This window comes from Balaenoptera physalus (genome assembly GCF_965194825.1).
Source record: "Balaenoptera physalus genome assembly, chromosome: 11".
Taxonomy (NCBI): Eukaryota; Metazoa; Chordata; class Mammalia; order Artiodactyla; family Balaenopteridae; genus Balaenoptera; species Balaenoptera physalus.
The window spans coordinates 109,670,354-109,684,757 of NC_138896.1; the positions used below are offsets into that span (position 1 = coordinate 109,670,354).

At 48.6% G+C, this 14,404-nt stretch overlaps 1 protein-coding gene across 5 annotated transcripts in view; it reads left to right on the top strand.

The window, feature by feature from the left end:
• The window catches only part of MGLL (monoglyceride lipase), a 231,021-nt gene that overhangs the window by 117,427 nt on the left and 99,190 nt on the right, over positions 1-14,404 (top strand). The window contains exons 1-2 of one of the 5 annotated variants that reach the window (XM_082414018.1): positions 10,266-10,437; positions 11,651-11,795. In XM_082414018.1, coding sequence (XP_082270144.1) covers positions 11,671-11,795 — 125 coding nt within the window. In that variant the 5' untranslated portion in view covers positions 10,266-10,437; positions 11,651-11,670. Of the gene's footprint in view, positions 1-10,265; positions 10,438-10,630; positions 11,181-11,650; positions 11,796-14,404 lie in introns of those variants that run through there. The other 4 variants (XM_082414017.1, XM_082414016.1, XM_082414020.1 and 1 more) reach the window with 4 other exon arrangements.

The window sequence follows — 14,404 nt, forward strand, 5'->3', positions numbered from 1 at the left end:
AAATGCAGAGTTGGCTATCTCCATTTGCCATTCGACAATCTTATTAAGGGACAGGAGTCCTAGGAATATGTCTGTATCTGTGTTTTGGAGGTTGTTTGGTGCCACAGACTAAATGTTTGTGTCCCCCACACCACCCCCCAAGTTTGTATGTTGCAGTCTATCCCCCAACGTGATGGTATTAGAAGCTGGGGCCAGGGACTTCCCTGGCTGTCCAGTGGTTAGGGCTCTGCGCTTCTACTGCAGGGCCCGTGTGCCACAACTACTGAAGCCCGCGCGCCTAGAGCCGGTGCTCCGCAACAAGAGAAGCCACCGCAATGAGAAGCCCGCACACCGCAACAAAGAGTAGCCCCTGCTCGCCGCAACTAGAGAAAGCCCGCGCTCAGCAACAAAGACCCAATGCAGCCAAAAATAAATAAGTAAATAAATAAACGAATGGAAAAAAAAGTTCTTTGATTGCAAGCAATGGAAATCAAATCTGGCTGACTTAAGCCAAAAGGACCTTTATTGGAGCCCTGTTGGATCCCTCACAGGATGCACCAGAGCCTGGAAGCTTGGAAGCCACAGATCAGGGCCCATGACGTGCACCAGGCATCCTGCAGCAGGAACCAACTCCCCCCTGCCCCCCAGCTACCATGCCCAGAAAACATGGGTGTGAGTGAGCTCTGCGTGTACCTTCCATCCTATGTCACTCTGTGCAAGGGTCAGGGAGCCTCCAGTGGCCTTCCTTGGGCCCTGGGCCAACCCCTGGCTGGAGGGAGGTGCACACACTTTGATTGACAGTGGCCCCAAGAATTTACACAGTGGTGGAGAATTCCTTAAAAGGAAATATAGCTGTTGTTGGAAAAGAGAAAGTGTTGTTTGGTGGTCAAAAAACAAATTAGAGAAAACAGGTGTCCACAGAGACCTCTTGTGGATTTGAAGGAAATGAGGGGGGGAAAGGCTGACACTGCCTGTGGCAGCATGTGGGTGAGGGACCGCAAGCATCATAATCCCTGGTCTCCACTTGTTTTTCTTACCTGAGACGCTAAGAATCCACTGGGAATGAAAGCAGGTGATGTAGATTGTACCCAGGATGCAAGAGGAGGGCCCCGGGCCCTTGGTATGTACTTGACCGCCAACTTGCTGTGCAGCCTTGGGCAAGTCACCTCACCCCTCTGGTCTCAGTTGTTTCATCCACAAAATGGTGCCTTTAGAATGGATGATGTCTGGGACAGCTTTCAGCTGTAAAATCCTTCCTCAAGCTCACCAGTTTTGCGTGACGTACAGGGAAACGTACATTTAACATTGTGTATAGTAACACGATTTCCTAAGATACAGGTTCTCAGGTGTGTGGTATTCACAAAGGCAATTTGGAGGGGAGAGTTGATGCTGTTTTACAAATAGTAATAATAATAATAAGATAATACAGCTCACACATAAAGTATTTACTGTGTGCCCAGCCTTGTTCTCAGCATTTTAATGTGTCCGTTCATTTAGTCTTCACAGCCATTCTGTGAAGCAAATAATATTATCACATCCCTTTTACTGATGAGGACACTGAGGCACAGAGAGGCTAAGTAACTTGCTCAAGGGCACAGAGCCTGAAAGTCCAAGAGCTGATTAAGACCCCAGGGTCTATGCCCATAACAAGCCTCTCTGACCAAAATCAGCCAAATAAAAACAGACCAGAAAATATGCTGTTGTTTAGAAATGCTGCACACCATGCCTCCCCCGAAACTTGCCTAGAGTGTCTGGAAATGTCCATACGCATGCAGCACTTTCTGCAGTTACTCAGCCGTCATTGGACTTTCCCTGCCTGAACATAACCACGACCTCATTTGCCTTCAGAGGCCAACCTTCAGCACCAGGGCAGTGGCATCTATTTCAAGAGAAGTTGAAAAAACATTTTTTAAATAAAAATAGATGTGTGTGACCCGCCACTGTTACTTGCTAGCAGAGTCCGTTTTACTTGTACTTAGAGTGACCCTGACGGAATATTTTTCAGCGTGTATAACTTTAACTGCTCCGTTAACCAGATTAGTCAGTGGAAGCATTTCTCCTCTACCGCTGAGTGCAAATCTCATTACAGTGATTGGGCCCGGTTACAAATTGCTGACATTCTGGGCTTGCCAAATGCATTTAAAGGGGGTGGCATGTGGGTGGGAACCTGCATTTTCATCTTTGTGGATTTGATTGGACTTAATGGCCTTTCCCAGTAGGCCTGGCCCTGGTGCTTAAATACATAGCAAAAATAGCCCTCCACAGATGACTTTCTGAGAATGACCTTGGAGACCCTCTGTGCCGACCGTTATTCTGACCCACAGGAGGCTGAAGCCCGGCAGCAAGGTCTCAGGCTGGCGTGGAAGGAGCCTGAACCAGGACGTGCTGTCGGCAGGTAGAGGCAGAGCGCCTCCACCCCGGGGCTCCTCCCTGCGCGTCCCCGACTCACTTAACGGCCACACAACTGACACTGTAGCTTCGCCATGTCTGTGGACCACGTGCTCTGTATTTACTTCACTGTCTTTCTTTACATCAAGTGGTGTTAAACTTCATTTATTTTAAAGGTTTCTTTAAATAGAAAATGAACTCTCGCCACAAATTTAAGGCAACCCTACAAATAAATGAATGAAGACAAAGCCAAGTGGTTAACTTCTAGGGACGCGTGGTTGCCTTTATCAGAAAGGGAGATGAGTGAGCCTTTACGGATGCGTAAAAACCTAACGAAGAGTTTTCCTCAGAAAGATGCAGGAACTGAAGGGGATTTTCCCATGATGCAGCTGAGTGGCACTTAACCCCTGCCTGTGAACACCTGCATCCATCCTCCCCAGAAACCTCGGCCCACATGCCAGTCTGTAGGAGAGGAAAGGACATGGGGTGCGGACAGATGGGGTTCAGGGGCTGCTTCTGCCTCCCCACGTGTGGGCCGTGGCCAAGGAAAGGCAGTGCAGTTTCCTCAGCTGTCAAATTCCCCCTGTTAATTTAACCCCCTGTTTTGACTCCAGTGGATGTAACTGCTGTGGGAACCACACTAAAAGGATTAAAATTCCACTGTTTTGTCTTTCCTGCACAACTCTCAGTGGTCAAGGAAAGGCAGGGACGTGCCTTGAGCGCCACGCCGCCCTGCTGGTGTAACCACCCTCAGTGACGCTGACAGCCGTGTCCTCGGGAAGAGTCAGTGGAGGCTGAGTGACCTCAGGAGTTTTTCTGCACCCACACACGCCTTAGGACTTCCACGTGCATCTAACACCCAGCAGCCCTTTCTCAACCATGGCCGTTAGTGGCCCCAAGTGTCCTATGCAGGAAGAATTGATGAAGAAGGAGCTTAAGACTTCATGGGAAAAATAAAGGGGGCCAAGGCAGAAATGATGTTAGGAAATTTTTAAACGCATTTCAATATGACAGAACAACAGAATCAATATACCGTGTCATAGCAACCCTAGGATTTTTTTTTTTTTTAATTTTTATTTATTTATTTTTATTTATTTATGGCTGTGTCGGGTCTTCGTTTCTGTGCGAGGGCTTTCTCTAGTTGCGGCAAGTGGGGGGCACTCTTCATCGCGGTGCGCGGGCCTCTCACTATCGCGGCCTCTCTTGTTGCGGAGCACAGGCTCCAGACGCGCAGGCTCAGTAGTTGTGGCTCACGGGCCCAGTTGCTCCGCGGCATGTGGGATCTTCCCAGACCAGGGCTCGAACCCGTGTCCCCTGCATTGGCAGGCAGATTCTCAACCACTGCGCCACCAGAGAAGCCCGATTTTTTTTTTTTTAATGACCTTTTTAGTTACAGCTTTGGGTACATCCTATTAACCTGTTTGTTCTGTCATCTGTAAATTCTTTTTTGTAGATAGTGTATACAGTACAGTGTTCCCTTTTCCTTCCTCCATCCAAATTTTCAGTGATTTTAGAAAATGTTTAGACTTGGAACTGTTGAATCCCACCTCCCAGGTCCCGCAGTGATGCCGGAGAAGGGAATCTCTGAGTGTGGAAGAAGGCACGCGTAATGGGGGACCTGCTGTGTCACGAGGCAGGACTTAGGGCTTCAAGCAGCCGCCATCGATTCCGCTTAGGACTCTGGGGGCTGGACTCAGCCAGGGGCGATGGATGCCGGTCCCGGCCAGGCTGCCTCAGGCGCCGCGGGCAGCTGCGGGTGAGCAGGGCCAGCTGCTCCTGGGCGGCGGCTTGTGAGCTGCGGAGCCTCTGTTTCCTCCGCACGCTCATCCTCCCTGCGCCTTGACTGTGGCTCCGCCGAGCCGTGCAGGCGGGTTGACACAGCAGAGGGAAGGGAGGGGAAGCACGGCAGGCCTCTTGCAGTGGCTTGGAGCAGGCTTAGAGTGAGCACAGCAGCACTTCACCGCGTTCTACTGGCCAGAGCACGTCGGGGAGCCAGTCCACATTCGAGGCAGGGGAGCTGGACTCCGGCTCTCCATGGGAAGAGCTGCACAGTCACAGATGCAGACGGCGTGGGGACTGAGTGGCCCTGCACGGGGGCCGTTCATGCCGCAAACCTCGACACCTGCTGAGGAGCAGTTTCTCGGGCCCTGTCCTCCACACCTATGCCCAGCAGTTGGTCCTGCCTCTTTAAGGAGCCACTAGAAATTCAGTTACTCTCACTCCCATTTGGTGCCCTTGCATCTTACTTCCTCCCTTCCTCCTCCTAGATGTTTCCGGCATTTCCCACTCTCCTCAGACCTCAGAGTGTGTCTGGAAGGTCACTCGAGAACCTGCAGGGCGGTTACCTCTGGGGACAGGAGTGGGAAGGAGACTTAACATTCACTGATAACTTTTTGGTTCTCGCTGGCATTTTTAACACATGCACATATATTACCTTAACTTAGAAATCGTGAGGTTTTATTGTACCAGGCGCTGTGCTAAGTACTTGACCTGCGCTGTTCTCTTCGGCCCTGTGAACTAGAAAGTAATCGTAATTATTCTCACTTTGTAGAGGCACGAAGAGGGTAAACCACCCGCCCAAGATCATGTCGCTGAAGTCAGCACAGCTGGGCTCTGCATCCAGGCTGTCGGGCCCCCAAACCCATCGACTTCACCACTGTGCTCTTCTGCCCCTTCTTCACAGAAAATATCCTGAGACAGTTGTCTCCACTCGCTGCCTCACTCCTTTTCCACTCACTTCATAATGCAGTTCGGGCTGTCTTCTGCCCTGATTAACCATGAACTGGGTTCTCGCCAAGGTCACATGTGACCTCCTTGTCATCAAATCTACTGTGCACACCTCAGTCCTCTTGATTGACTTCTGGACAGTAGTATTAGACTCTGTTGGTCCTTTTTTCTTACCATATGCTGTACCTTTGGATTCTGTGAGATCACATCCTCCAGATCATCTTCCTCTGTCTCCATCACCTTTGCAAACTCTCCTCCCCCTCCCCCTCTCCCATCCTCCCTCCTCCCCCTCCCCCCTCCTCTTTCCCCTCCCCCTCCTCCTTCTCCCCCTCCTCTACATTTCCTGGACAAGTTACTCCATTCTCATGACCTCAATTACCAATTATTTCCAAATGTCTGAGTCTCATTCTGCACCTGCTACTGCCCATCAGGCCCCTCCTCGGATGTCCCAGAGAACTCAAAATGTCTAGAATTACATGTCACCCCACCATCAACACCTACTCCCCCTCCTTTATGTTCCAACCCAGTAAAATAGACCAGAAACCTTAGGATTGGAGTTTTTGGAGGTGGGCATGGCAGAGGGGCTGGCAGATGGGCACATACATGCACCACCTGAAATGAAAAGCCCAAGAGATGGGTTCAAAGGCAGAATGGAGGTGACAGAGGAAAGAATCAGTGAACTGGAGGATAGGACACTAGAAATTACCCAGTCTGGACAACAGAGAGGAAACAGACTGGAAAAAAGTGAGCAGACCCTCAGGGACCTATGGGAATATAATGGAAGATGTAACATTCGTATCCTCAGAGTCCCAAAGAGAGAGGAGAAAAGATGGTGGGGCTGAAAAAGGAACAGAAGAAATAATGGCTGAAAATGTCCTAGATTTGGCAAGAGACATAAAGCTGTGACTCCAAGAAGGTGAGCAAACCTCAGATGGTATATACTCTAAGAAATCCATGCTAAGACACATCATCGTCAAACTTCTGATAACTAAAGTCAAAGAAAAACCTTGAAAGCAGCAAGAGAGAAATGACATGTTGCCTGTAAGAGAAAAACGATTTGAACGACAGTGGATATCTCTTCAGATTCCGTGAGGCCAGAAGAGAGTGGCAAAACCTGTTTCAAGTGCTGAAAGAAAAGAACTATTAACCAGAATCCTATATCCAGCAAACATATCCTTCAGGAATGAAGGGGAAATCAAGACATTCTCAAATGAAGGAAAATAAAGAGAATTTTTTTCCAGCAGACCTATCCTCAAAAAATGGCTGAAGTAAGTTCTCTAAACAGAAAGAAAATGATAAAATGATCCTTGGAATACCAGGAAGGAAGAAAGAACATGGTGAGCAAAAATACATGGAAATAAAATAGGTTTTACTTTTCCTCTCGAGTTTTCTAAACTATATCTGATGGTCAAAGCAAAAATTATAACACAATCTGATGTGGTTCTCAAAGTACACAGAGGAAATATTTGACAAATGTAGTATAAATGGGGGAGAGTGAAGGGACATAAGGAGATGTTAGGTTTTTACAGTTCACTAGAACTGGTAAAATGACATCAGTGAACCATGATATATGTGTACATATATGTATATATGTGTAATATACATGCAATATATATATGCTATATGCATATGCAATACTAGAGCAACCACTAAAAGTCTGTACAAAGAAATACACTCAAACACAGTACAGATAAAAAAAATGTATAGCATTATAAAAAGATCCTGTTCCAGTAACCCACAGGAAGGCAAGAAAAAGAAAACAGAAAAAGGAAAAAGAAATAACAGAAAACAAGTAAAATGGTGGACTTAAGCCCTAACTTAACAGTCGTTACAGTCAATGTTCTAAATATACCAATTAAAAGACAGAGATTGGCAGAATTAATTTTTTAAAATGAACCAACTATACGTTGCCTACAAGAAACTCACTCCAAATATAATGATAGTCTATATGGAAAATCCCAAGGAAGCTACAAAAACAAACAACAACAACAAACACCCTCCTACTAAGTGAGTTCAGCAAGGTCAGAGGATACAAGATGAACCTACAAAAATCAGTTGTCTTTCCATGCACTGGAAGTGAATACATGGAAACCGAGATTAAAAATACATGACATTTACAATTATTTGAAAAAAGATGTAAATCTGACAAAACATGTATAAAACATGTATACTAAGAACTATACGACACTGAGAGAACTCAGAGAAGACCTAAATAGATGGAGTGACATACCAAGAAGAATCAACATAGTAAAAACATGTCATCAGCAAATTGATGTACAAGTTTAACACAATTCCTATCAAAATCCTACCAAGACTTTTTATAGATATAGACAAGATTATTCTAAAATTTATATTGAAAGGTGAAGGAACTAGAATAGCTAAAAATGTATAAAATAAGCATAAAGTGGGAGGAATCAGTTTATCCAATCTTAAGATTTATTAGATTACTGCAATAATGAAGACAGTGAGGTACTGATGAAGAAATAGACACATAGATCAATGAACAGAATAGAGAATCCAGAAACAGATCTAACAAGTTGGGCAATTCAGTGGAAGGCGGGGCAAGAAGCCTTTTCAGCAAACTGGAGCAATTGGACATCAACAGACAAAAAACACAAAAAACAAAACTGATCTAAGTCTCACACCTTATATAACAGTTAACTTAGACTAGATCAGAGGCTGAAATGTAAAATATAAAGAGAAAAACATAGGAGAAAATCTTCAGATGTAGTACTAGGTAAAGAGTTCTTAGACTTGACACCAAAGGCAAACTCCATAAGGTGAAAAATTGATAAATTGTTATCATAAAAATTAAAAACTTTTGCTTTGCAAAAGACCACATTAACAAGATGAAAAGACAAGCTACAAATGGGAGAAAATATTTGCAAATCATATCCAACAAATGATTAATATCTAAAATATAGAAAGAACTCTCAGGACTCACAGTAAAAACAAAAACTAAAACAAATAGGAACTAAAAAAAAAATCCAATTAGAAAATGGTCAAAAGCCGTGAAGAGGCATCCAGTAAATTGGATATACAGATGGCAAATAAGTACATAAAAAATACTCAACATGAGCCATTAGACAAATGAAAATTAAAATCACAATGAGATACCACTACATATCTAACAGGATGGCAAAACGAAAACAAAGAAACAGTGACAACAGTAAATGCGGACGAGGATGATGAGAAACTGGATGTCTCATACATTTCTGGTGGGAAAATGAAATGGGACAACCACTCGGAAATACATTTCGGCAGTCTCTTAAAAAACTAAACATGCAGTTTCCATAGGGCCCAGCAATTGTACTCCAGGCCATTTATCCCAGAGAAATGCAAAAACCTGCAGATGAATGTTTACGGAAGTTTCATTCATAGTAGCCACACACTGAAAACAATGCAAACGTCCTTCACCTGGTGAACTGTTAAACCATGTGGTACGTCCATACCATAGGATACTGCGTGACAACCTGGAAATGCTGAAAGAAAAAAGCCAATCCTAGAAGGCTACACACTGTGCAATTCAGTTTATAAAACTTCTTGAAGTTACAAAAGTTTAGAGATGGAGAACATCTTAGTGGTTACCAGGGGGTGTGGGGAGAGTGGGGGTGGAAGAGCAGAGGGTGTGACTAAAAGAGGGCAACATGAGGGATCTTTGTGGGGTTGGAAGGTTATGTCAACATCCATATCCCAGTTGTGACATGGCCCTATATAGTTTTGCAAGATGTTACCTCTGGATTAAAGGGTACACAGCATCTCTCTGTATTATTTCTGAATTGAATCTACATTTATATAATTGAATAATCGAGTCTACAATTTTCTCAGAATAAAAAGTTTAATTAAAAAAAAAGCCAGATACAGAACAGCGCAATCCCACTCTCTTAACTCCCAGTGTGGGCGCTGACCAACCCCCGTGCTGTCGTTTACGTTGGTAACCAAACTAGGAGAGACTCTTCAGGCTCTTAAGCACCACTTCCACTGGGGTTCTGCTGAAAACTGTCCCCCAAACTTTCACAGTGTGTATTCAAAATCATGAGATGCTGGAGCTGGGAAAATCTGAAAGCTGCATACAGGGGACTTGGTGGGCTTTGGGTCCCCCACAACGTCCATTGGACCCCAGTGGCCACTTCTTGAATAAATTCTAATGCAGGTGCTCGCAGCGTGCCAGCCTCCGCCTGCGGGCTCTCTGCTCCGAGACGGCCGGCCGCTCCAGACTGACCGTGCCTGGGTCCTGTCACTTAGCCACCCCTCTCCGCAGCGCTTACCCCCAAGCGGCTTCTCAACGGCTTCTCTCGTTGTATTTCTTAATTTAGAGCACAGGCCTTAAGCAGCCTGGGTCTCCCCCGTCAAGACGTGTGACCCTGAGATGGGAGTTTCTGGAGGACAGTGGTTCTTTTCAACACTGCTATGGTGTAAAGTTGTTTGTGAAAGAAAGAAGGAAGGATGCGAAGGCCTTCCGAGGTCAGTGTGAGCAGGGGCACCTGTCACTCAGGGACAGAGGTATTGTCAGTCGTGGGTTGCAGGTGAGGAGACGAAGCCCCACAGGCAAATTGGAGGTGCTAATGCTGAGCCCAGGTGGTCTAGACTCTGATCCAGTGCTGTCCCTGTGCCCCAGCTACACTGCCAGCTGCACTGGACGCTGTTCAGAACTCCCTGTTCCCAGGGGTCTTGTTAGGCGCCCAGGGAGGGTTTCTGGGGCAAGGCCTGCACTTGTCTGCCTCTACCCTACCTCTTGGCGATTGTGCACGTCCTCCCCCAACCCCCCAGCTTTCTGTGTGTGTGTGTGTGATGTGTGTGTGTCTCTGTCTGCATGGGGTGTCTGTGTCTGAGTGCCTCTCTGTTCCTTTTTATGTGTTATGTGGGTTTGTGTGTCTCTGTGGATCGCATGTGTCTTTGTGTATTGAGTGTGTGTCCGTGCGGTTTGTTGTTTGCATGCGTGTATGTGTGGTGCCCACGTGTGTGTGTCTGTGGGGAGGTCTGTGTGCATGTGTGTCCCTGCATGTGTCTCTGTGCGGGTGGGTGTGCGCGCGTGGTGTGTGCGCGCGTGGGTGTGGCGTGTCCTCCCGCCGCGGAGGCTCCCGAGAGCCGTCTCCGTTCGGGGAGTGACAGTCCCCGGCGGCCACCCCGGGGCGCGGCCGGCGGGGAGGAGCGCGTGGCGGGGCCCGGCGCCGCCTCTCGAGTTCCCACCCCCTCCGGCCGCCCCCGCCGAGAGCCGGGATAAGTGGCGGCGAGGACGCCGCGCCCTGTCTCCTCGGAGCCGGCGGCGCGCAGCTCTCTGGCCCTGGCCCGCCACGGACGAGGACCGCGCTCGGGGACGCGACAGCGGCGCTCGTGGCCCCGGTAACTGCCTCCCGTCCCCGCCCCCGGCTGCCGCGCCGTCCCCGGGTGAGGCAGCCCCGGGTCCCCGCGCTCCCGCGTTCCCGCGTCCCCGCGTCCGGGCTCGGCGTGGGCTCCCGCGCCCCTGCGCGCGTGTGCACGAGTGCGCGCGTGTCTGTGTGTACATCGGTGCGCGCGCGCCCCGCTCCCCAGCAGCAGCCCCGAACCAACTTGGACCCGTCAACTCCGTGTCCCCGTGCCCGTCCGCGAGCAGAGCAGCTGGCGGCACCTCCAGAGACAGCGCGGGGCTGTGCTGCCCGCGCTGGTGGAGACGGGAGGGGAACAAAGTTTGTCGGGAGCCCGGGTGACTTTCCTCGGGGACCCGCATGTGTGCGTGTGCGGGGGCCTGGGAGCGCGGAGCTGGTTCCCTGGCTTCCCGGGCAGTGGGCGCCGGGCTCCCGGCCCCCCTTCACCCCGCCTCAGTGGTTTGTTTAGGAAAAGTGATGGTGAACTAGTAGTGGAGGCTCGCAGGCGCCCGCTGCCCGCCCCGCGGAGGGAGGGCGGCCCCGGAGAGCTGAGAGGGCGCCGCACCCTTCAAGCCCAGGCGGCATCTGGGAGCCAGGGCGCGAGGTGGGAAGCAAGGGCGTGGGGCGCTGTGCAGGCCGCCCTGTAACCGCAGAGATGAGGGAACAGCCCGTGTTTGCCTGGCTCTAACTGTCAAGGCTGTGTGGTTGTGGACCGCAAAAGCCAGGACGTGATGGAAACAGGTTTGTCATGGCATCCTTGGAATTTCAGACAGGAGGAATTAATCGGACTATCATCCACCTCATTATCGCGCCCCTTTGAAACTTCCTTGGGGATTTTAAGATAGATGGGTCTTTTGCAGCTGGGTCTTTATACCCACAGAGCTGACGATAATTTCCACTTGATTACAGCTAAAATAGTCTTTAAGATGAAGTTTCCTGAAATGATTTAAAATAAACACAGATGGGAAGGGGGAAAAAGCTGTAATGAGGCACTTAAAAAATAAAGTGAGCATTTTTCTTAAGAACAAATGGGATTTTTCAGTCTTAAGAAATATATATGTATTTTAAAAATCTTTGAAATGGAGGTTGTTTGTTTTTTGTTTTTAACCTGCTTTAAAAAATTGTTACTGACTCTGAACAAGGTTTCCTTCCTGATCTCTATGTGTTTTGCCATATCCCTGACTTTGGAATGTGTCCTTCTTCCTTCCCAGGACCTGAAGATCCTTTCAGAATGCCGGAGGAAAGTTCTCCCAGGCGGACCCCGCAGAGTGTTCCGTACCAGGACCTCCCTCACCTGGTCAACGCCGACGGACAGTACCTCTTCTGCCGGTACTGGAAACCCTCGGGCACACCCAGGTAAGTCTCCCCCGAGAGCTACCCGGATGTGCCCTGGGGGGGTTCGTGCCCCCCTCCCCCTTTGTGTGCAGCTCCTGTGCGGCCACTTTCTCCATGACCAACTTCACGTGCCATTTTAACATCAGGTACAGCGGGCTAACAGAACTGAGATTTATACATCATCTTTTTTTAAAATTAAGAAGCAGACGTTCTATTTTCATTATAACAACTAGGATACGGATTCTACCGTATGGCAGTTTTCAAAAATTCCACATGACTTTATTTTTTGTACTGGAGTTGATTTCCTGTTGTACAGGCATTCCTTTAAAATCCAACCCAACAATTACAGAAAACCACCTAATCAGATAAGAAAATCAAAATAATGTTATATATAGTAACTTTTGTTCTCTTTTCCTGTTTGAGTATGAGCTTCAGAAGGTGTCATACATATGTAACAGAAAGAAAGGGGTCTGGGTGTTTCCTTCTGATTTCTTGCCAGCTCAATTACTTTGTACATTTTCCATCAAGGATTTGTCTTGCTATTAGAAACAGGCGTTGGGACTGCACACAGTAAGACAGCTGGTCTCCTGCTTCCCTCCTCTTGTACGAAATAGGGAAAACCCTGCTTGTTTGTGTTGTGCAGGGAAAGAAATTATTTGCGGTAACCAATTGGCCTAGTGACAAGTGAACATTTTCTGTTCCATGGACATGTTACCTGTTTCACAGGCCTTTTGTCTCCTAGGGGACATGTATGGTGTGGTGTGGATTATAGGATTATGTCTCCCTTTATGTTTCAGTCATCACCCAACCCTACTACGGGTACAAAATTCCTCCTACATTTTCAACAAGGTGTGTATAATCCAGGTAGCTGCACATTAAAAAACAAAAGCAGAGATATGGACTTTAAAGACCTGGTTTAAAATCATAGCTTCAGGGCAGCCATATAAACTGGCTATTGTAATGGGCAGTTAAGAGTTCCTACAGGTCTGGCCATCTCCTTCTTAAAGATTTCCTCTAGAAGAGAGAGTGTGTGTGTATATGCATGTGTGTCAGACAAGGAGGTGGGGTTGTCAAGCATTATCATTAATTCTCCATTCTGACTTAAGTGGCAGTACAAGTGCACACTCTTGGTTTAATTTCTAACAACTTCGTGGTACGTAGTGCATTATTTGATCAATATACAAAAAAAAGACAAAGAATTGGGAGCTAAGTTTGTGATGTTTGAGTCTCAGACTTTGGGGGCTTTCCTGGTTAAGTGGGGAGGTTGTCCTCGCTCGAGGTCGGTGGAAGGGAGACCCTGCGGTCCTCAGATGGGGCGGGGTGGTGCTGAGTGGGTGGGCGAAAGCCGATGGCTGCCCTTACTTGGATTGAGAGTGGTCTTCACAGTCTGCACCCCGAGTCGCACTGTGGGGACCTCTCGTTAGAGGTGGCAGACCGCCACTCCCAGTTGTTTAAACCGACAGTCTCTTGGGGTCAGTGTTTACCTTGCAGCGGACGCTGATGGGAATAAGAACGGGGGTGGATGGTTGAGGCAGCTGGGCCCTGGGCTTTGGAAGAGAGGCCGCCCGCCTACCTGCCCAGCCTCCACCCCCTGAGATGATGCAGGTCAATAAACTCCCTCTGTCAGGGGTTCCTTAAAACATTTCCCCACCGGCCCTGACCAGTTGGAAAGTCCTGGAGGCCCCCGCGGTGACAGATGCCGCATCCTGGCGTCCTAGGGGAGGGGTCAGGGCAGGCCGAGTGGTGAGGACGCAGCGGGGGCCTCAGGGCAGAGGTCTGCGCCGACTGGTGAGGGAGCGTGTCCCTGTCGGAGAAGCTGAGCCCAGCTGCTCTGGCAGATAGCAGTGTGGGCAGCCCTGCCCTCTTGCTGCTCTGGGTCAGCTCTGCTGCTTCGTGTCAGCACTGCTGCCTCGAGGAGCGGGAGGGGACCACTGGCCTCCGCCTTTCCCCTCCTGGGAGTGTCCTCCACGGTCTTTCCCCCAGTTAGCTCAGAGTCTTGTCTGCTCTAATCGGTGGGGAAAACACCAGCAAATGTCCCTTTTCTCTGCTCCTTTTAAAAAATCTTTCCCGCAGAGGCCCTTGGGACCTCAGAAGCCACTGTCTTACAGACAGTGTCCAACAGAGGGGTCGGTGCCTGTCTCTGTTAGTTGGCACTGGGAGGGGTTGGATTTCTGGTCAACAAGTTGGGCCTGTTCAGAACACCTGCCAGAACATTCAGCCCCCGGAGGATTTGCTGGGTTCCCAGACCAGCTCTGCAGGCGGCTCAGAGCGACACAGGGTCATGGGCATCACCCACACTGGGAAACTGGCTTAATCTGCTGATGGAAACAAATTGTGTCTCTACAAACACTGGCCTCCTCACACTGGGCCCTGGGAAAGACGAAGGCGATTCCTGCTATCGCTGTTACCACGTGTGCGTCCAAACTCAATGCTGTTTTTAACAGAGCAGGCCAGAGGCTCAGTCTTTAATCATTATGAACCAGAAGCTTAAAGCCTACGCTTGGTAACGCCAAGGCAGATTCGTGCTCATCTGGTAGTATTTACGGTAACAACAAACGTTGTACTTAAGGTGTAGCAGAATTATCTCATATTAATCGAGTATCGTGTGTTCTGGAGTCTGGACTAGTCTC